The sequence below is a fragment of the Leucoraja erinacea genome, chromosome 24, assembly GCF_028641065.1.
Source record: "Leucoraja erinacea ecotype New England chromosome 24, Leri_hhj_1, whole genome shotgun sequence".
Taxonomy (NCBI): Eukaryota; Metazoa; Chordata; class Chondrichthyes; order Rajiformes; family Rajidae; genus Leucoraja; species Leucoraja erinaceus.
In genome coordinates this window covers 16,841,941-16,865,008 of record NC_073400.1, presented here as the reverse complement: position 1 = coordinate 16,865,008, position 23,068 = coordinate 16,841,941, and the positions used below count along the sequence as shown (strand labels likewise).

General features: G+C 44.0%; 1 protein-coding gene across 2 annotated transcripts in view; it reads left to right on the top strand.

Annotated features, from left to right (window-relative positions):
- Positions 1 to 23,068, top strand: part of LOC129708687 (chemokine-like protein TAFA-3) — a 185,398-nt gene that overhangs the window by 29,124 nt on the left and 133,206 nt on the right. For both annotated transcript variants that reach the window (XM_055654612.1, XM_055654611.1), the window contains exon 2: positions 12,478 to 12,627. In XM_055654612.1, coding sequence (XP_055510587.1) covers positions 12,478 to 12,627 — 150 coding nt within the window. The remainder of the gene's footprint in view (positions 1 to 12,477; positions 12,628 to 23,068) is intronic.

Sequence of the window (23,068 nt, the reverse complement as noted above, 5' to 3'; positions counted from 1 at the left end):
CAAACAATTTTAAAATTATTGTTGTTTATGTTAAGAAGGCCTCTTTGTTGGGAATTATGAGCTGGGGGATATATGGGGAATTTAGCAGTAAAGTAACAATGTTCTTGAAGGCAGACCATCAGTTTCTGAACATTGCAGAATGCAATAGGAATCAAGTCTAATGGAAAATAACTCCCAAGATATTCTGTCTTTGTATTTGCGTCATTTGTCTTTTACACGAAGCTAGGAAGATCAAGATGTTGATCATTTCGCTTCAGATATGTTCATGTATGCCCTAATTGTAACTCTCATTGGTTTAGTTTAGTTTATTACTGTCATGTGCACCAAGACACAGTGAAAAGCTTTTTGTTGTGTGCAGTCCAGTCAGCTTGAAAAGACTCGACATGATTACATTTCATATGTGGCATCTCAGATTTATGCCAGCATTGCTGGGTACAACATCAGTGCAGCCTTTTTCCTCAAACAATTAGTGCTTTGGTTACTTGTATTAAGCAATATTAACATTTAAATAACATTTTTGCCAAAGTAACAAGAATTATTGAAAAATGTTCCACTGTTTCTGCATGAGAGCGGCATGGTGGTGCAGCGGTAGAGTTGCTGCCTCACAGCATCAGAGTCCCAGGTTCAATCTTGTCTAAGGGTGCCTTCCGAATGAAGTTTGCACATTCTTTCTGTCACCACGTGAGTTTCCTCCGGGTACTCCAGTTTCCTCCCACACTCCCAAAAAGTGCAGGTTCGTAAATTAATTGGCTTGGTAAAATTGTAAATTGTCCCTAGTGTGTAGGATAGGGGTGATTTCTGGTTAGCACGTAGTCAGTGGGGTGAAGGGCCTGTTTCCGCATTGTGTCTCTAAAGTCTAAAGAGTAAGCATTATGGAGGTGTGCGCGCAAGGTGTTAGTTCAGCTGCTTGTGAGCTAATCACTGATGGTGAACCAGCCACCAGGCTTTGGTAGCCTCCCCTCGCCACACCGCATAGGAAACATGCCCCTCAGCCCACTGACTCCATCTGCAATTTATCCCATCAGATAACGCGTAAAAAGAAGTTTAATTTGACACCTAATTCACTTTCATATGTTCAGTATTAAAAGAGTTATGGCCATTTTCATACTCTGAAATTAGCATCTTGTTCCCTATTGCTTTTCCAATGACTGTTAATGAGTTTCAATGAGTCTTTCAATGAGTTATCAAAATCCATGATCAAAGGCAGTCAAAAGCCCATAACATTCTTAAAAATTAAGAGAACTGAATGAAATTTTCAGTTATTATAGATTGAAGCATTCTGAAACAAATATGAAATAATCTTACCTGGATGACCTGAAATTAAAGCATATAATTAGTTAGTTACCTAATTGTAGCTAATTACAAAATTCAATTACTAGATCTAAACATCTATCCATTTCTTAAGACAAGGTTAACATTTTTAAATAGCTTAAGTGTCGAAATAACATTCACACAAGAATTCACAATATAACATGATTTTTTAAATCTCATTGTCATGAATTTATAGGCGAAATGGTAGGAATTTAGTGTTTAATTCCTGTAAATTAGTGGGCATTTAAATCATCTTGCGAGTGAGATTTTGTGGAACGCGATAGTTTGGATCGTTCCGGTAGCGGTGAATTTGAACCCCATATCGGCAGGAAAAACACTGCCGGTTCGTATTGGGCCATAATCAAGTTTATTTATGTGTAAAATAGACGACTTGCCTTATGTTTTGTCCCCTATGTGAGACCCCCCCCCCAAAGGCGCCAAAGTCGCGCACACGGCCAGTGGCAGTACTGCAGTCCTGCTGAAGGTAAATATTGTAACATACCTATATAGAGGTGTTCAAAATCATGAGGAATTAATCAGGTAAATGCACAGTCTCCTATGAAAAAGAAAACTGGAGTACCTGGGTTCAATGTGGGGAGAGGGGGGATGGGGGCGAAGATGTAAAAGGAACCTGAGGGGTAACAAGTGAAGTTCCCATAGTGCGTTCGGCCGAAGCACTACTCTCTGCAGAGCCTTCTTGTCCTTGGCAGAGCAATTCCCAAACCAGATGGTAATGTTCTCGGACAAGATGCTTTCCACTGCCGCTGCGTAGAAGCACTGGAGGATCCTCGGAGACACTCTGAATTTCCTCAATTGCCTGAAGTGGTAAAGGCGCTGCCTTGCCTTACTCACGAGTGCTGAGGCGTGTGATGCCCATGTCATATCCTCGGAGATGTGGACTCCCAGATATTTAAAACAGTTCACCCTATCCACAGGATCCCCATTTATCCTCAATAGAGTGTACGTCCTCGGTTGATGTGCCCTCCTAAAGTCCATGATCAGCTCCTTCGTTTTTTTTGATGTTCAAGAGGAAGCTGTTATCCTGGCACCAGAGTGCTAGATCAGCCACCTCCCCCCGGTAGGCCTTCTCATCGTTGTCTGAGATCAGGCCCACCACCACAGTGTCATCAGCAAACTTCGTTATTGAGTTGGAGTTGAACCTAGCCACACAGTCATGTGTGTACAGGGAGTACAATAGGGGGCTGAGGACGCAAACCTGGGGAGATTCTGTGCTCGGGGTGAGGGACTTTGGGGGCCTGGCGGTGAGAAAGTCCAGGACCCAGGCACACAGGGAGGCGTTGAGCCCCAATTCCATTAGCTTCTCGGCCAGTCTGGTGGGGACTATCGTGTTGAAGGCTGAACTGTAGTCTATGAACAGCATCCTCACGTAGCCCCCCTTCTGGCTGTCCAGATGGGAGAGAGCGGTGTGCAAGACCTGGGAGACCGCATCGTCCGTGGATCTGTTCGGACGGTATGCGAACTGCAACGGGTCCATGTTCCGAGGGAGGAAGTCGCAGATGTGTTTCTTCACCAGCCTCTCAAAACATTTCATGACTACCGAGGTAAGGGCCACCGGACGGTAGTCATTCAGACAGGCTGGGGAGGCATTTTTAGGTACCGGTACAATTTCAGATGCAGAACACTACCATATTGTATGTTTAATATTACATACTGGGGGTGGATTTCTAGCCACTAATGTGTGAATTTAATTGCATTTTATTTCTGATATTCAGAAGCGATTCTTATTTCCACTAATTATTTTTTTAAAAAGGCTGCTTATTACTGATGCTTTTATCTGTTGGCAGCTGAGTTAACTTTGAACACAAAACCCCATAATTTGAAAAATCTTACATTCAAAAATATCTGCTTGGGGAAAATGCCTGCGATGTAATTGGCAAATTTATTCATTATTTTCATTTTTGGGGTTAATTAGAAAGTATTGAACCTGAAAATATAACCGTTATGGTTTTTTTTCTCAACGAAAGAGAAGCATTGATTCCTAACGTAATATGTTTAATAAAATCATAATCTATATAATTAAAGTAACTTTGTATTTATTCCACCTGGGGATTAAATATTATGAAACGTGCAAAATGGTGAGTGTTATATGTATATGATCAGTTATAACATCAGTGGCAACAAACATAGAACGGTACAGCACAAGAACAGACCTTTTGGCCCTCAATGCTTATGCCGAACACGATGCCAGTTAAACTGATCTCATTTGCCTGGATGTGATCCACATACCTGCCATTCCCTGCACTTCCATGTGCCCATCTAAAAGTGACATAAACACCACTATCGTATCTGCCTCCATCACCATCACTAGTAAACCATTCCAGGCCCCCACCATGCTTTGTGTTTTAAAAAAAAAAAAAAAAAAAAAAACTTGCCCCACGCATCTCAATTGAACTTTCCCCCTCTCACTTCATGCCCTCTAATATTGGACATTTCCACCCTGAGAGAAAAGGTCCTGACTGTCCACCCAATCTTTGCCTCTCCCAGAATTTTATATCATTCTATCAAGTCTCCCCTCAACCTCCAATGTTCCAGAGAACACAAAGTTTAAGTCTAACAAAACGCAGCAAAAGAAATAACTGAAAGCCTTGCAATTTTAGTACAGCCAGTCTGTTTTATAGTCAATAGCATTCTTAAGAAATGTTTTCATTATTGTAACTTTAGAGTGGAAATGGCAAAGACTCGAGGGCATAGCTTTAAGGTGAGGGGCAAAGTTTAAAGGCGATGTGTGGGTGTAATTTTTTTTTTTTTACACAGAGACTGGTGGGTGCCTGGAATGTGCTGCCTTGGGTGGTGATATAGGCAAATATAATAGCATTTAAGAGGCGTGTAAGTCGAGGAGATACGTTAACTTTGCATCATGCTCGGCGTGGCCATTGTCCGCTGAAGAGACTGTTCCTGTGCTGAACTGTTCTATATACTAAATATGGCAGCTAATGTAATGTCATACAGCACAGAAACAGGCCCTTCGGCCCAACATATCCATGCCACAAAAGTCCCATCTACGCTAGTCCTACCTGCCTGTGTTTACCCATATCCCTCTAATCCTATCCATGTACCTATCTAAATGCGTCTTAAACATTGCGATAGTGCCTGCCCCAATTGCCTCCTCTGGCGGCTCGTTCCATACACCCACTACCCTTTGAAATAAAGTTACCCCTCAGGTTCCTATTAAATCTTTCCCCTCTCCTTAAACCTACAGTATATCCTCTGGTTCTCGGTTTCCCCTATTCTAGGCAAAAGACTATGTTTGCCCAATCTATTCCTCTCATGATTTTGTACACCTCTATAAGATCACCCCTCACCCTCCTGCACTCCAAGGAATAGAGGCCCAGCCTGCTCAACCTCTCCCTACAGTTCAGGCCCTCGAGTACTGGCAACATCCTCGTAAATCTTCTCTGCACCCTTTACAGCCTGACAGCGTCTTTCCTATAGCATGTTGACCAAAATTTGCACACACAAATTTCTTAGAACAGGCATGTGATTATATTTATAAAAATGTGGTTTGAGAAATAGGATGTTCCTTCCATTCCTTTTTGAATTTGTTTATCCACTTGTGAAACTAAGCCTTGTTCCTCATTTGAAAGATCATGGTTGACTAATGCCTTGGGACAATAGCAGGAATGATTAAGTGCGGTTGAAAATCAACAGCAACGGTCAAAGGGCCTGTTTCTGTGCTGTAATTAAACTAAACATTTATCTAGAGCACAAACTGCTAGCATAACTCAGCAGGTCAGGAAACATCTCTGGAGGACGTGGATAGGCGACATTTCAGGTTGGACCTTTCTTCAGACTCCAGAGATGTTGCCTGACCCGCTGAGTTACACCAGGACTTTGAGTTCCATGCTATGCATTCTAGGTTTAGGTTTAAGATTGTTATTGTCACATGTGCCAAGGTATAGTAGCAAGCTTTGTTTAGCATGTTATCCAAACAGATTAGAAATACGACAACCAAGGCAAACTCAAGTAAAATATATATACAGTAAAGGGGAAGATACAGAGTGCAGAGTACAGTTTAAAGTATGTTATTGTCATGTGAAATTATTTTTCACTGCTCTCTGCATGGTAGCAAATCAGGTCCCTAGACAAAGTCCAATGTCCACAATGGGGAAGAGGTGAATTGGACAGGACCATAGCTTCAGGCACGTGCCGAGAGTAATTATCTTAAACCACACATGCACAGATTGTTCTCCTCTCCGTAAGCTGTCAGTCAATTTTTATAAAGTCTTCAAAAGCTATATCTCTTAATAAAGTACCATACTTCCCGGCAATGATGACACACCTGCATTGAAGATGCACCCCCATTTTGAGTTGCTAAATTTTGAAAGAAGGCTGGCGGGCATGAATTTCTCGCGCTCAAAAAATAAAAAATAAAAATAAAGAAAGTAGCAATTCAATTTGCCCCCAAGGCTTCCAAGTCTCTTTCATTCTGAATTACTGAATGGGTGGGGGGGTGGAGGGTGACGGCAGGTGGAGAGATGGTGGGGAAAACGGGAGCACTCCGGGACAAGTTGAATCCGTTGTGATCTTATTGAATGACTATACTAGTTCAAGGGACCAATTGGGGTGACGGTTCCTTTCACAGCGTGTGGGAAGTCTGGCCAGGGGTAAAGTTGAGGGGAGGGCAGGAGCGTTGAGAAGGAGGGGGTCGGGGATCATGCCAGTAACCCACTCATTCACCGCTGCCACGGCGCTCTGGGCGCGGAGCCACCGCATTGTGGTCGGAGAGGGAAGTAGCTCGGGTGGCTGTGTGCGGCCGCCAGGACCTCAGCGCTCTCTGCTGGCCCTCTCACCTCTGGCAGTGCTCTCCGTCTGAACACCACTCTCCTGCTGCTCGCCGGCCTCGCTCACGTCAGCCACTTCCCGCAAATCCTTAAATTCCGATTAACAACATAGCCTTCGGCCTCCATGACGCATGTAAATTTTTGTGCCTTACTTTTGGGTAAAAAAGAGCGTCTTCATTGCCGGGAAATCCGGTATTTCAAAACGTATAGCTCAAAGAAATCTACTTACCACATATTTGTAGATGAACTCCATTCTTCTCTCTGTTTCTTAAGATAATGACAATCCATGTTTGTAAACCCCGCCAGTAGGCTGCTGCGCATGCGCAGTATGCAGTCCACTGTGTAAAGGCAGAATTTCAGCTCCGCTTGTCATGAAGCCTTGACGGCACGTGAGCTGCACATACTTTCACGTATTACATGAACCGCTCATGAAAGGCACGGAGAATTATGCCTACGTAAGATCGATCACTTGGATAGGTATAATTCTCCCGTGCCTTTACTTTTTATATTTAATAATTACCATTTTATAATTTTATTTGGGTTGGGCAGATCCTACCTTGTCTACCCTGATGGCACGTGCCTGCATAGCTTATGGAAGGACCATTCAGAAACTTAAGCGCCTACCCAATTCTTTGTGTAAATATTTATCTAAATAGGTGGTCTTTGGCCAGAACCAGTTCCCCATGTCTCAACCCGAAGCGTCACCCATTCCTTCTCTCCATAGATGCTGCCTCACCCGCTGAGTTACTCCAGCAATTTGTGTTTGCCTTCGATTTTATCCAGCATCAGTTCTTTCTCACGCACCCCATGTGGCCTAACTTGTTTTAGATTTTACTTTTGGAGATAGTGTGGAAACGGGCCCTTCGGCCCACCGAGTCCGCACTGGCCACTATTACCCTTGCACTAGGACAATTAACAGCAGCCAATTAACCTACAACCCTGCAGGTCATTGGAATGTGGAAAGTAACCGGAGAGAACCCAGGCGGTCAAAGGGAGAACGTACAAAGTCCATATAGTTAGCGCCCGTAGTCAGGATCGAACCCGGGTCTCTGGCGCTGTAAGGCAGCAGCTCTACTGCTGCGCCACTGTGCCGCCGGTAATTTTTGGAAGGTAATATTTTAAAAGTGCTTGCTGAAGGTGGAACTTAGTCATAAAGGTGCATCTCCTAGTTCTGCGTTGGAATGGTTGGCAGCCTTGGGCAAGTTGTGGACTGCCGTAGGCAACTTTGCTCCCTGATCAGTTTATTCCTGCGTCCTGAAGTACAAGAAGTAATTGAGGAGTTGAAACCAGAATCACTTTCACGCTGGGCTTCATGATATTGCTCAGCAGGCATCTGTAGCCCTCCTGTTTGAAGCAATCCAGGCCTTAGGACCACGTTGCTGGTGCCTTGGGCTACACGTCTCAGAGCTGGGATCAAATCGATTTCTCAACCCTAATGTAATGGCGTTAAGCTGGATTTACGAGGGTGTTGCCAGGACTCCAGCATCTATGGGCAGCACAGTGCCTTGCAACGCCAGAGGCCCAGGTTTGATCCTGGCCACGGGTGCTGTCTGTGTGGAGTTTGTACCTTCTCCCTGTGACTGCATGGGTTTTCTCCGGGTGCTCCAGTTTCCTCCCACACTCCAAAGACGTCCAGGTTTGGAGGTTAATTGGCCTTAGTAAAATTGTAAATTGTCCCCAGTGTGTAGGATAGTGCTGGTGTAAAGGTTGATTGGTGTTTGGCATGGACTCGATGATCAGAAGGCCCATTTTTATGCAGTGTCTCTAAAGTCTAAAGCCTGAGTTGCAGGGAGATGTTGGGTAGTTCAGGACTTTATTCCTTGGAGTGCAGGAGGTTGAGGGGTGATCTTATAGATGTATATAAACCATGGGAGGAATTGTTCAGTTTAGTTCATGATTGTCACGTGTAACGAGATGCAGTGAAAAGCTTTTTTGGTGCGTGCTATCCAGTCAGCAAAAATACTGATTACAATCATGCCATCCTCAGTGTATAGATATAAGATAAAGGGAATAACGTTTAGTGCAAGCTAAAGTCTGATTAAAGATAGTGTTAGTGTCTCCTTTCAGGTAGATTGTAGGTCGTGACTACTCTCTAGTAGGGGATAAGTTGGTTCAGTTGCCTGATAACAGCTGGGAAGAAACTGTCCCTGAATCTGGAGGCATCTGTTTTCACACTTCTGTACCACTTGCCTGATGAGAGAGGGGAGAAGAGGGAATGACTAGTGTGAGACTGATTCTTGATTATGCTGGTGGCCTTGCCGAGGCAGCGTGAAGTGTACAGAGTCAATGGAAGGGAGGTTGATTTGCGTGATGGCCGGGGCTACATCCACAACACCCTGCAATTTCCTGCGGTCTGAGATGGAGCTGTTCCCAAACCATGCTGTGATACATCCCAATAAATTTTGCCTATGGCATCTATCGCATCTATAGATGTTGGTGAGAGGTGTTCATGACATGATGAACATCCTAAGCCTTCCAAGGAAGTTGAGGCATTGGTGAGCTTTCCTGGCCATTGTTTTGATATGGCTGGTCCATGACAAGTTGCTGGTGATATTTACTTCTGAGAACTTGAAGCTTTCAACCGTCTCTACTTTGTCACTGTTAATGTATACAGGGGTATGTGTACCACTTCGCTTTCTGAAATCAACCTCAATCTCCTTTGTCTAAATCGGGTTGATGTACAGAGACTTTTACCCAGAGTTTGGTGAGAGTAAGTGTTCGGCAAGGACTAGAAGGGCCGAGATGGCCTGTTTCCGTGCTGTAATTGTTATATGGTTATATAGTTGAATCAAGAACCAGAGGACATAGGTTTAACGTGAGAGATACAAGATATAAGAACCTGAGGGACAATCTTTTCGCTCATCGGGTGGTGGATATATGGACCAAGCTGCCTGAGGAGGTAGCTGAAGCAGGTATTATAACAGCATTTGAATGACATTCGGTTCATGGATATGAAAAGTTTAGTGCGATATGGGCCAAAGACAGGCAATTAGTACAAATGTAGATGGAGCATCTTGATTGGCATGGACGAGTTGGGCCGAAGGGCTTGTTTCCATGCTATAGAACTCTGACTTCATGAAATGTGTTATGAAGATGTTACCCCCATTGGTAATAGATTATGAGTTTTCAAGTAGTACGGTTGTATAAAAAATGACGATTTGCTTGTTTTAATAAGTCATTGGTTTGTCCTTGGATCTCCTTTCTGTCAATTAATGTATCCCAGGGTTATTTTAATTACCGCTGTAGTTTTTTGGAGAGGGTGTTATAAATGTCAAAGTCAATTTAGTACGAGATAAGATGATTCATTTTGAGTTGCTCTCGAATCATTGAAGAGCATACATTGAACTATATAGCACAGGAACAGCTCATCCATGCCGACCAAGATGATTTTTGTTAAATGATGGAGTGTAGGATAGAAAAGTGAGACAGTGTTGTCATAGAATCTAGAACAGTACAGCACAGAAACAAGGCCCTTCGGCCTACAATGTCTCTGCTGAACATGATGCCAAGATCAACTTTTATCCACCTGCACAAAATACATTTCCCTCCTTTCCCTACAAATACATGTACATGTTCAAAAGTCGTGTGTGTTTGCACCACCTTACTCACAATAGTCTCGTGGTGTGTTTACATCAAGTTTTGTTCAGATTGATGTTATATTTTACTAGTTATTCACATTTTTAACTTTACAAAATCCAGTTTGATAGGATTGATAGCAGCGGCAGTTACAGCTATCATAATGGGATCTCATTTGCAACACTGTTGCAATCACAGATCACTGAGTCCTGGCAGAGGGAGGCTGAACAGGAGGGGGAGGCAGTGCTGGGGGAGGCAGGGGAAGTGGAATTTGATTTTTTAAATTTAAGTCCTGGCAGCAAGTGCTTGCATTTTTTTAAAGTTTAAAAAGAGGGAGGATGAAGAGGTGGGGAAGGGATTGCTGGGGGTTAAGGGGAAAATGAGCTGCTCCTGCGCAATTGGGGACTGGGTGAGTGGTGGAATGTTGCGTTGGGGGAACGTGTCACGTTGGGGGAAACGGGTGAGGTGGAATATTATGTTGAGGGAACGGGTTGCTTTGGAGGACCTCCCGTGTGACAGGAACCCAACAGGTCCCACTTGGTCTAGTCTCCTTTAAACGTTGCCACTCTCTCTTTAAAGTTCTTCCTTGTGGACAAAATATAAGGCCAAAGAAAAACGACAAAAGAAAAGCAAAATGAGGAAAATAATTTTGCATTTATGGGATACTGAGGAAATTATTGCAGATGCTGTAATTTTGAACAAAACACAAAGTGCCTGACAAACCCAGTGGGTCAGGCATCATCTGGAGGGAATGGACAAGTGGCATTTCAGATTACAGGCAATGTTTTGGATCGGGAGTGGCTTTCATCTGAAGAAGGTTCCTAACCCTGAGCATCACCTGTCCATGTCCTCCACAGATGTGTCCTCCACGTTATGTTCCTCCAGGATGATGTTTTTCTTTTGAAAGAGTTTGGTTATATTGCATTTGAAAGAATGACGTTTCATTGCCAAGTAACTGTTTTCATTGCTTACACAATTTCACTTGAAATGAATAATGCCTCTTATTGGATCAGATGGCCCAATGTTCTGATGTGCCTTCAATCCCTCAGTCAGTGCTTTATGCTGTTGCTTTCCTTGCTACATTTGCCACACACAAACCCCATCTGTCATTGCCTCGGGATATTGCAATAGCAAATGGTTGTGTTACTCCCAGGCCAGTGCTAACTTCTAAACAATTGTTAACCATTTACCAATTTCTATTCAATTAAAATAGCACAATGATGAAGCTGACCTCGGTTACTGCCTGTGTGTGGAGTTTGCACTTTTTTCCTGTGACAGCGTGGGTTTCCTCTGGGTGCTCTGGTTTTCCTTTCCCATCCCAAAGACGTGCAGGTTTGTTATTTCATACGTTATCGGAGCAGAATTAGGCCATTCGGCCCATCATATTGACTCCATTCAAACATGGCTGATCTATCGTTCCCGCTCAACCCCATTCTCTTGCCATCTCCCCATAACCCATGACACCAGGTTAATTGCCCTCTGTAAGTTGCCCCTAGTTTGTGGAGGATGGATATAAAAGTGGGATTTCATAGAACGAGTGTGAATGAATAATCGATGATCAAAGAGGACTCAGTGGGTCAAAGGGCCAGTTCCCATGCTGGGTCTTTCGATCCGTCCTGTTCAATTACTAATTACTGTGAATGCCACCCAGAATAAAACTGCTGAAAACCAGCATTCCTAACACATAGCATCCTACTGGCCTACTGAGAAAGAACGCATTGTGTGAAGTGTGATTCCTCATCTTTAATTTTAAACTAAAAATTTGGTATGTTTAGTTTAACTTGGAAATGCAGTGGGTAATCGGGCCCTTCGGCCCTGCGAGTTCACACCGACCATTGATCACCCGTTCAGACTAATTCGATGCTACTCCACTTTTCCACCCACTCCCTACACACTAAGGGCAATTTTACAGAGGTCCACTAAACCTACAAACCTGCACGTATTTGGGATGTGGGAAGAAACTTGAGCACCTGAAGAAAATCCACAGTCACAGGGAGAACGTGCAAACTCCACGTAGACACCACCCAAAGTCAGGATCGAATCCGGGTCTCTGATGTTGTGAGGCAGCAGCTCTACCAGCTGAGCCACCGTGCCGCCCATTGTCAAGAACTTGGCTAATGTTGGTTGGAACTAGTTAAAATTCGATTGAAAGTCCTTTTAGAATATTTGTTTGGTCTTTCATAACTATTGTCCATTGATTCTTACTGGCATTCAACTTCAATGGCATTGGTTGAGAGTCTTTAAGGGATATCTTGCAATTCACACAATGAACAGTAACTGGGAATCGGGGGAAAGATCAATCTGCTGATTTGCCATTTAATGCACAGTCTTCCAATTGACCTCTTGGGAGAGTTTAGACTTTAGAGATGCTGCGTGGAAACAGGCCCTTCGGCCCACCGAGTCCACACGGACCACCGATCACCCATACACTAGTTCTATCCTACACGCTAGGGGCAATTTCAGAAGCCAATTAACCTACAAATCTGCATGTCTTCGGAGTGTGGGAGGAAACCGGAGCACCAGGAGAAAACCCACACGGTCACAGGGAGAACGTACAAACACCGTACACATAGCACCCACAGTCAGGATCTAGACCGGGTCTCTGGCACTGTAAGGCAGCAACTCTACCGCTGCGCCACTGTGCCGTCTCCCACACTGGAAAAAGTAAAGCTTACTAACAAACTCGCACTAGCTTCCTCCAGGGTGACCATTTTGTCAATTTGTATTGAGTGATTAGGGATGAGCGAAGGTTTACGCATTGATTCCTGTGTTGTCTGTTTTGTTCTAGGTCAGCTGTCTGTGGGTGCATGTGAAATAGTTACCTTGGACAGAGATAGTAGTCAACCACGAAGAACGATAGCCAGACAAACAGCACGATGTGCGTGTAGGAGAGGACAGATTGCTGGTACAACAAGAGGCAAGCCAGCATGTGTGGATGGTAAGTGATAGACAGTTGCAAATGGAAAAGCAGGGAACCTTCTGAAATGTAATTACTTCTGAGCATTTCATAATTACCTTGGGTGCCTATTGATGAATACTATTGTCTTGGTGATTAAATAATAATTATTAAATGCCTTGGATTTTAAATTCTTGGACCTTGGGACACCAGGAACAAACTCTAGAAAGGAATTGCGATTCCCAGGAGGACAACATCCTCTTTTTTTGCTTCTTCTTCGACAAAACATCCCCTCAAAGCAAAGTCTAATATAAATGATAATAACAGGGAATTTAAAAACCTCTTACCATTGCAAGAAACAGTAATTGAAAGGCATTCCCCTGTCCACATGAGCAATAATTTGATTCTTGAGTTTGAGCTTGCTTGAACTGTTTGTACAATCCTCCAAATTATCTATTAGCAGACATTTCAGTATGGATCGCACAAACAAGGAACTGCAGTTGCTGGTTTGCACCAAAGGACGCAGCGTGCTGGAGTAACTCAGCGGGTCAGGCAGCTTATCTGGAGAATGTGGACACGTTTGAAGAAGGGTCCCGACCCAAAACGTCATCTGTCCACGCTCTCCAGAAGTGGTGCCGTGCTGCAGCTGGTACACCTGCTGCCTCTCAACACCGGAGACCCGCGCTTGAGTTTGACCTCTGGTGGTGTCTCTGTGGAGTTTGCACATTCTCCCTGTGACTGTGTGGGTTTCCTTTGGTGCTCCGGTTACCTCCCGCATCCCAAAGACGTGCGGGTTTGTAGGTTGATTGGCCCTCTGTAAATTGCCCCGAGTGTGTTGGGAGTGGATGAGAAAGTGGGATAACATAGAACTAGTGTGAACGGGTGTTTGATGGTCAGCACGAACTAGGTGGACAAGGGGTATGTTTCCATGCTGAACTTTAAACTAAGGTAGATACTGCCTGACCCACTGAGGAGCGCCAGCACTTTGTGTCCTTTTCAGTATGGATCTGCTGATTAGCTGACATGGTTTTGGCTGCTTTTACATGACATCACATTATTCCTCGCTGTTTTAAGGGCAGGTCTAGAGAGACCTAGAGATGCACTGTTGAGTTTCGAGAAGTTTGCATTTTCTTGCAGCTGGAGGAAGGTGGAAGAACCAGATTCTTCTGCTAATAAAGATAACTGAAGTGTTTTTTTCAGTCAATTAAACAGGTAGTCTATTGTAAGCTGAGGACTTGTCTTGTGTAGTCTTTGACACAACTCTCTGCTGATTCACTAGGACTAATTTATTTGGCAAAACATTGAAACTTTGAAAAGACACAAAGTTATCGAGCAACTCAGCAGGTCAACAAAAACACAAGCTTAATGAAGAATGAGTCGCACCATGACCACTCCTTCTTCTCCCCTCTCCCATCGGGCAAAAGGTGTAGAAGTGTGAAAACGTTCACCTCCAGATTCAGGGACAGCTTCTTCCCAGCTGCCATCAGGCAACTGAACAATGCTACCACAACTAGAGAGCAGTGCTGAACTACTATCTACCTCATAGGAGACCCTCGGTCTATCTTTGCTCAGACTGTACTGGCTTTATCTTGCACTAAATGTTATTCATGTTATTCCCTTTATTGTGAATCTGTACATTGTGGATGGCTCGATTATAATCATGTATTATCTTTCCACTGACTGGTTAGCGTGCAACAAAAGCTTTTCGGAATGTGTGGCAATAAACTAAACTTAAACTCAAAAATAACTTCAGCACTTTATTTTTGTGAACCAGTATCTACAGTTCTGTTTCCATGTTGAAACTTTGAAACATGAAAGATACACGAGGTGCAGAAAACATTATTCTTGTGTACTGTCTCGGTATAATCTACTACTCTTACGCACTTGTAGAATCATACAGTGTGGAAACAAATAACTGTTTCAGCCCAACTCATCCAAGCTGACCAAGATATCCCATTAACCTAGTCCCATTTGCCCATGTTTGGCCCATATCCCTCTAAACCTTTCTCATCCATGTACCTGTTCACGTATAATTTAAATGGTGTTAAAGCACCTGCTTCAACGACCTCCTCTTGATCTGCTCTAGAATCATAGTTGTACAACACTGCAACAAGACCTGTGGCCTAACATGCCCCTTCACTTCCCTGGGTTTGGCCCATATCCCTCCAAACCTATCCTATCCAAGTAACTGTAAAAATGTTAAACATTGTGATAGTACTTGCCTCAACTACCTGCTCCGGCACTTTGTTCCATGTACCCATCTCCCTTTGTGTAGGGAAAAAAAGGTTCCCCTTAGATTCATATTAAATCTTTCTCCCTCATCTTAAACCCATGTCCTCTGGTTCTGTATTTCACTGCTATGGGTAGAAGACTGTGTAAATACCCTATGTATTCCCCTCATGATCTTGTTAACTCTTTGCTCTTGTTCCCATTTTCTGTGATTTTCTCCATTCTCCTTGTCCTTCTGTCTGTTACAATGCCCCTCCATCTTCCCGCATCCACCTTGTCCTTCTAGGTCCCTTCCCTTTTGCTCCATTCACCATGATTCACTAATGGCTGCAGCCTCGTACAAATATGAATCCTCCAGGTTTTGAGGCAGCACAGAGGCGCAGCGAGAGAGTTGCTGCCTTGCAGTGCCAGACACCCAGGATCGATCCTGACTACCTGTCTGTGGGGAGTTTGCACGTTCCCCCTCCGCCTCTTTGCATGCTGCATCTTTTAGTTTGGTATAGTCTAGTTTAGAGATACAGTGTGGAAACAGGCCCTTTGGCCCACCCAGTCCACAATCGACCAGCGATCACCTCGTACACGAGCATTATCCTACACACTAGGGACAATTTACAGAAGCCAATTAACCTCCAAACCTGTACATCTTTGGAGTGTGGGAGAAAACTGAAGCCCCTGAAGAAAACCAATGCGGTCACAGGGAGAATGCACAAACTCTGTACAGACAGAAACCGTGGTCAAGATCGAATCTAGGTCTCTGGTGCTGTAATGCAGCAACTTTATGTAATGCCGCCATGTGATGGTTGTCAATGATCATCTGGAACAGAGAGTAACCTTGTAAGGTGGAGTGTTTCACCGCTCCAATTATTTTTTAATGTTTCTGTATAAACTAAGTCTCTGCCTGCTCACTTAGGTGAACATAATAGATCACTTGGCAACACTCCGAGATAAACAAGGAACGCCGCTTGTATCCTGGCCAATATTTATCAATGAATGGGTATAATTTTTTTATTTTTTTTTAAACTATGTACTGAGCAACAAATTGTTGTGTAAATTGGCAACCATGTTATAACCAAATATAGACACAAAGTGTTCAAGAAGGAACTGCAGATGCTGGAAAGATCGAAGGGAGAGAGGAGGAGAACTCTAGACACAAGGTGTTGGAGTTACTCAAGGCGTCAGGCTGCATCTCTGGAGCAAAAGGATGGCTGACATTTCGGGTCGGTCTGAGGAAGGGTTCCGAGTCGAAACATCACCCATCCTTTTTCTCCAGAGATGCTGCCTGTCCCACTAAATTTTGCCAGCACATTGGGTCCATCTTCAGCATATACCAGCATCTGCTGCAAATTCCCACACATCCTAAGGAATATTCTTTCTAAGATGTACTTGTTTCTAGGCTGAGCAGATATCCACAAACCGACCCAAAACAATTAAATATTTTATAGTTTTCAAGGAACTCATCAAGCAAGTCTTTTTAATTGGCTTTGCCTTAATATAATGGATTATTCTACACCATAGCCTACCAACAAATTATATTTTGCATACCATATTAAATGAAAAAATAATTTAGTATTAATTTCAAATTAATAAAAAGAATAATAAGTTGGGCGGCATGGTGGAGCAATGGTAGAGTTGTTGCCTTAAAGCGCCAGACACCCAGGTTCGATCTTGACTACGGGTGCTGTCTGTATGGTTTGTACATTCTCCCCATGAACTGCGTGGGTTTTCTCCAGTTTCCTCACATACTTAAAAGACATGCAGGTTTGTGGGTTAATTGGCTTGGGTTAATTGTAAATTTGTCCCGTGTGTGTGTGTGTAAGATAGTGTTGGTGTGCCGGGATCGCTGGTGGACTCGGTGGGCCGAAGAGCCTGTTTCTACACTGTTTCTCTAAACTAAACTGATAATAAGTTAACTCTCGGTGGATCTATCTGTGGCATATTTATTATGAACACTGCATACAGTCAGTGCGTGTAAATCACTGACGAAACATAATTTCATGATACCTGTAGTAATCCAGAAATGGTGCAGAGTGACCAGAAGGCAAGGACAAGGAATTTCCTTTAATGAGTTACATTTGGCAAAGCTATATGAATAAAACAACAGTTAAGCAATGTTTATATATTAAAGGATATTTAATTCTACACATTTAGTCATGAGAAAGAATAGTCTGTGAAAAACAACTCTGAAGGGACATTGCTGTTAGGATGGATTATTGAATTCAGATGGAAATTATTTTTGGGACACAATATACTGCAGATGCGGATTATGTTTTACAAAGCACAAAGTAACAGCAGTAGAATGAAAGAACTGCAGATGATGGTTTATACCAATGATAGACTCAAAGTGATGCAGTAACTCAGCGGGTCAGGCAGTGTCTTCAGAGGATGTGGATGGGCCATGTTTTCGGTTTTCTCACTGCAGAAGGGTCTCGACCCTTTCCTTCTCTCCAGACATGCTGCCTGTCCCACTTGGGCATCACATGCTCGTTACAACGCGTAAATTATGTTGTGTAAATGACGCCCAAGTGGGACAGGCCCTTTACTCCAGCGTTTTGTGTCCATCTTCGGAGGGATATGTATTATGTGCAGATAAGCGGCCATCTTGGTATCATGTTCAGCACAGACACCGTGGGCCACAGGGCTCGTTCTTGTGTTGTTTGTCCTTTGTTCGATGACTCAAAACATCACCTATCGGTTCTCCAGCGATACTGCGTGACCAGCTGAGTTACTCTAGTACTTCGTGTTGGATTTGATTTGGGTATTACTTTTGACTATGTGACTCACTTAAAGATATTAAAATAAAAGTTGCTGTTAATTTTGAGATGCGCATATGAGCGATGCTATTGTCAGTCAGTTAATTGGATAATTTCCGTATCTATCACGAGCGATGACCACAATACAGTAATTGATGCATTGAATTTAAGTGCGTTTTAAAATTGTGCATAGTGACTCTTTCTGCAGAAATTATCCTACTATTATTGTCGGAAGATGCTGTAATTTCTACTATTTCTGTTCATTAACTAGTTTTCTCAGTAACTTGAGTTTAGATTTTAGAGAGACAATGCAGAAACAAGCCCTTCAGCACACCGAGTCCTCACTGACCAGCGATCACCCCGTGCGCTAACACGATCCTACACAGTAGACACGTCTTTACAACTTACAAACCTGGATGTCTTTGGAGTGTGGGAGGAATCTGCAGCACCCGGAGAAAATCCACGCGGTCACGGGGAGAATGTACAAACGCCGTACAGACAGCACGTGTAGTCAGGATTGAACTCTGGTCTCTGGCGCTGTATGGCAGCAACTCTGCCACTGTGCCTCCTTTGTAAAACAGAAAATGTTGGAAATATTCTGTAGGTCAAGCAGCATCTTTGCAAATGGAAACTGAGTTAATACATCAGGTCAAAGACCCTTCTTCAGAATACCAAGAACAATTATTTTATTTGAAATGTTGAGTCTCCTTTCTCCACAGATACGCTCTGGCCCATTGAGTGTTTCCTGTGAATTCTGTTTTTGTTTCAGATTTCCATCATCTGTGGTATTGTTGATGGTCATTTGTTTAGGGCCATATTGAACTATTCACTATTTAGGACTCATTGAACTATTCACTCATTGCTTCTGCAGTGTTACTGGAAAAAAACGTTCTGTTAATTGTTTTTGTTATTATTCTTATGACCTTAGTACAAAGCAAGAGCAACATTGTACATGACTGAGTTACTGCAATTACATAAGTACATAACAACGTTGTGATTTCTCCGTGAAGACAGCATAGTGGCGAAGCGGTTGAGTTGCTGCCTTAAGGGCCTGTCCCACTGTATGAGATAATTCAAGAGTTCTCCCGAATTTCCCCGATTCGAACTCGGAGAATTACGGTAATAGCCGTTCGTAGGTACTCGGGGCTCTCGTGGACATTTTTTCAACATGTTGAAAAAACTTCACGAGCTTACCGCGTTTCCCGAGTACCTGCCATTAGCGTTACGAGCCGCTAAGAGACGTCCCGAGCTCTGACATACAAGCTACGTACATTCTACATGCTTACCACAAGTTTGATTTTTTTTTTTTAACTCGGGAGAGCTCTTGGGTAAACTCGTATAGTGGGACAGGCCCTTTAGACCCGGGTTTGATCCTGACTATGGGTGCTGTCTGTATGGAGTTTGTACATACTCCATGTGACTGCATAGGTTTTCTCAAGATGCTCCAGTTTTCTTCCACACTCCAAAGGCGTACAGGATAATTGGCTTCTGTAAATTGTCCCTAGTGTGTGTGTAGGGCAGAACTAGCATACGGATGATCATTGGTCATGTGGGCAATTCCATGCTGTATCTCTAAACTAAACTAAATGAAACTACCGGTAAATATTATCCCTCATTGGTCAAGATTTTTTGATGTTCAGTGATACACGTAGCACCAGGGGGCGACGCATGATGGCAGACTTGCCAACAGTCTGTCTGTCTTTTTGCCTTTTTTGGTTATTTTTGGTGTGTTTTAAAAGTTTGTCTTAATCCTTCGCTCCATAGATGCTGCTGCACCCGCTGAGTTTCTCCAGCATTTTTGTGTACCTTCGATCTTCCAGCATCTGCAGTTCCTTCTTGAAAACTTTGTCTTAATGTTCTCTGGTTTGTTTTGTGGGGGAGGGAGTCCGGGGAAACTTTTTTTCAATCTCTTACCTTGCCGGAGATGCGATTGTTTTCCGTATCGTATCTCCGGTCGCTCTGCGACCTAACATCATGGAGCTGGAGGCCTTGCTCAGGACTGACTTTGAGCCCCACCACGGGGATGCGGACTTACCATCAGAGCCGATCCCTTGCCCGAATTTCACCATCGAGGAGCTCATAGTCTCAGGTAGAGACCGATGTTGGGAAGCTCTAAACAACCCAGAAGTTTCGACCAACCCTGATCCAGGGTCAGACCGCCCCGCATGGGGAGCTGAGATTCCCCCTCCCCTACGGGAGCTTGATCACCTCGAACGCGGAGGGCGCGGACGTCGCTGGCTACGGGAGCCAAGATCGTCCCGTCAACGAAGAAGGGAAGAAAATGATCTTTTTTTTCACCTTCCGTCACAGTGATGAATGTGGAGGAGTCACTGTGGTGGATGTGGAGGGGTTACTGTGGTGGATGTGGAGGGGTCACTGTGGTGGATGTGGAGGGGTCACTGTGGTGGATGTGGAGGGGTCACTGTGGTGGATGTGGAGGGGTCACTGTGGCGGATGTGGAGGGGTCACTGTGGCGGATGTGGAGGGGTCACTGTGGCGGATGTGGTGGTGTCACTGTGGTGGATGTGGAGGAGTCACTGTGGCGGATGTTCATATTAAAATGTATTTTGGGTGTTTCGTTGCTTTTTAATGGTATGACTGTATGGCAAATCAAATTCCTCGTATGTTGCAAAACATACTTGGCTAATAAAATATGATTATAGCTTGGAAACTGGCCCTTTACCCACCGAGTCCAGCTGACTATCGAACACACCTTCAAACTCGTTTTATGTTATGGTACTTTCACATTCGTACTCTGCACAATAGGGGCAATTTGCGGAGGCCAACTAACCTACAAACTCCTACATCTTTGGGATGTGGGAGGAAACGGGAGGAAAGCCACGCGGTCACGGGCAAAACGTGCAAACGAACACAGACAGCGCCCGAGCTGTGGATCGAACCCGGGTCTCTGGAGCTGTGAGGCAGCAGTGCGACCAGCTGCCACCATTGTGCTGTTTCTGCTAGTTTATAAAATTGCCTTTTATCTACCATTAACAAATAGGGAAGACGCAGAAATATAACGTTCATACAGTTGTTAGACTTGGATGTGACAACTGGATGTCAATGAGTTTCACGGATTTGCCTTTCTTGCTCCTGCAGATAAACTAGTGTGGGAGAATTAAGAAGCAAATCCACTTGTAGATACCTCTTTGTATTACAAAATCTTTTTGTATGCAAGGCTTCTAAATTCCCCAAATAGCTGCATCACTTCCAATACAATTTGCTCATTTGTAAGCACGGCTTTTTCATGCTAATTCATTTTGATGCATGAAGACAATGTATTTATTTTCGTTCTAATCCTATCTACTATGTCTCCGATGCCAAGCATCAGACACGGCAAGAAATAACTGGTTATGGAAATACTAGTTAATATTTATTGCCCATGTTTCCCATGGGGGGTGCATTCTGTTCATCTACTTGAGCAATCCAACTCCAAATGGGCTGGAGGCTGTTCTTAAATCACTGTAAATTTGGTTGGTGGCACAGCTGGTAGAGCTACTGCCTCACAGCACCAGAGACCTGGCTTTGATCCTGACCTTGGGTGCTGTCTGTGTGGAGTTTGCACGTACTCCCTGTGACCACGTGGGTTTCCCCTGGGTGCTTCAGTTTCTTCCCATGTCCCAAAGACATGCGAGGTTGTAGGATAATTGACTTCTGTAAAATTGCCCCTAATGTGTAGGGTGTGGGTGCGAAAGTGGGATAGCATGGAACTAGCATGAATGGGTGACCGTTGGACTCCGTGGGCCGAAGGACCTGTTTCCATGCTGTATCTTTCTGAAGGCCCAGAGAGCAGAGTAGGGTGGCTCGCTGGCGAACTGGCTGAGATGATGGCTACAATGGGCCTTTATGACCAGCTGCAGCTTGGATTGTGTAAAATGGTGCCTGTGCAGGAAGGAACTGCAGATGCTGGTTTGCACCGAAGATAGGCACAAAATGCTGGGTAACTCAGCGACACAGGCAGCATCTCTGGCGAGAAGGAATGGGTGATGTTTTGGGTCGAGACTGAGAGGAGGGAGAGGGAGACACAGAGATAAGCAAGTGTAAGGTATGAAAACAAGATCAAAAATCATTGCTCTATTCCAGGGCTGCCAACATTGGGTGAGAGTTGGGAGTTAGACTGATACATGGATAGGACAGGTTTGGAGGTATGGACCAAAAGAAGGTAGCGTAGCTGGGACATGTTGGCGGGTGTAGGCAAGTTGCACCGAAGGGCCTGTTTTCACACTCTATCACTCTATGACTACATTACATCACTTCAAAATCAAGTGATCGAGTTTTATTGCCATATACTCAAGCATAGATACATAGAAAATAGGTGCAGGAATAGGCCATTCGGCCCTTCGATTCAATATGATCATGGCTATTCATCTAAAATCAGTACCTCTTTCTTGTTTTTTTTCCCATATCCCTTGATGTTGTTAGCTCCAAGAACTAAATGTAACTCTCTCTTGAAAACACCCAGTGAATTGGCCTGCACTGCCTTCTGTGGCAGAGAATTCCACAGATTCACAACTCACCAACCACCCCCATTTGAAGTCCACTATCTTCCACCATTTCTACCCAGTGCTTGGTACTTACTTCCAGCAGCCATTGGTTGTCCTCCAGGATGCACCGAGCTGCAGCCTGATCCATGCCGGTCACCTGGGCAAATTCGACACAGAGACTCTCTCTCCCCCCTCTCTTCTGCTCTCTCTCCTCCCAACCCCTCTCTCTCTCTCCCTCTATCTCTCCCCCCCTTCCCCTCTCTTTACCCTCTCTCTCTCTCCTCTCTCTCTCTCTCTGTCTCTCCTCTCACCCCCTCTCTCACTCTCTCCCCCTCTCTCTCTCTCTCCCTCCCCTCTCACTTTCTCCCCCTCTCACTCCCTCTCTCTCCCCTCTCCCCTCTCACTCTCTCCGCCTCTCACTCTCTCCCCCCCTCTCAGCGTGAGAAATTTCTGATGAGCGTGAGGGCGTGAGAGTTTGCTTGAGGGTGTGAGTCTCACGCTCAAAGCGTGAGAGTTGCCAGCCCTGCTATTCTATGTTTTCCTTGAACTACATCCCCTTTGATGTCTCATTTTCACACCTTACACTTTCTTATCTCTGTCTCCCTCTCCCCTGACTCAGTTTGAAGAAAGGTCTCAACCTAAAACGTCACCCATTCCTTCTCTCCATAGCTGCTGCCTGTTCCGCTGTGTTACTCCAGCATTTTGTGTCTAAAATGGTGACTATTGCATGTGGACTCAGTGGGCTGTTTCAATACAGGGGGCACTTAGTTGAGGATTATCTTTATGTATGGCAATAAATGTACTGTTCTATATGTAAAACATGTATTTCACTATACCTTTGGTACTCTTGACAATAAAAGAATCGGTGAACTATTGACTTAATCGATAGCGAAATACTCCATGTCAAGTCAAGTTTATTTGTCACATACACATACAAGATGTGCAGATATATATGTAATATATAAATGTAATATATGAATAATATTATCTGGATATTTATGTGAATAAATAATATTTGAA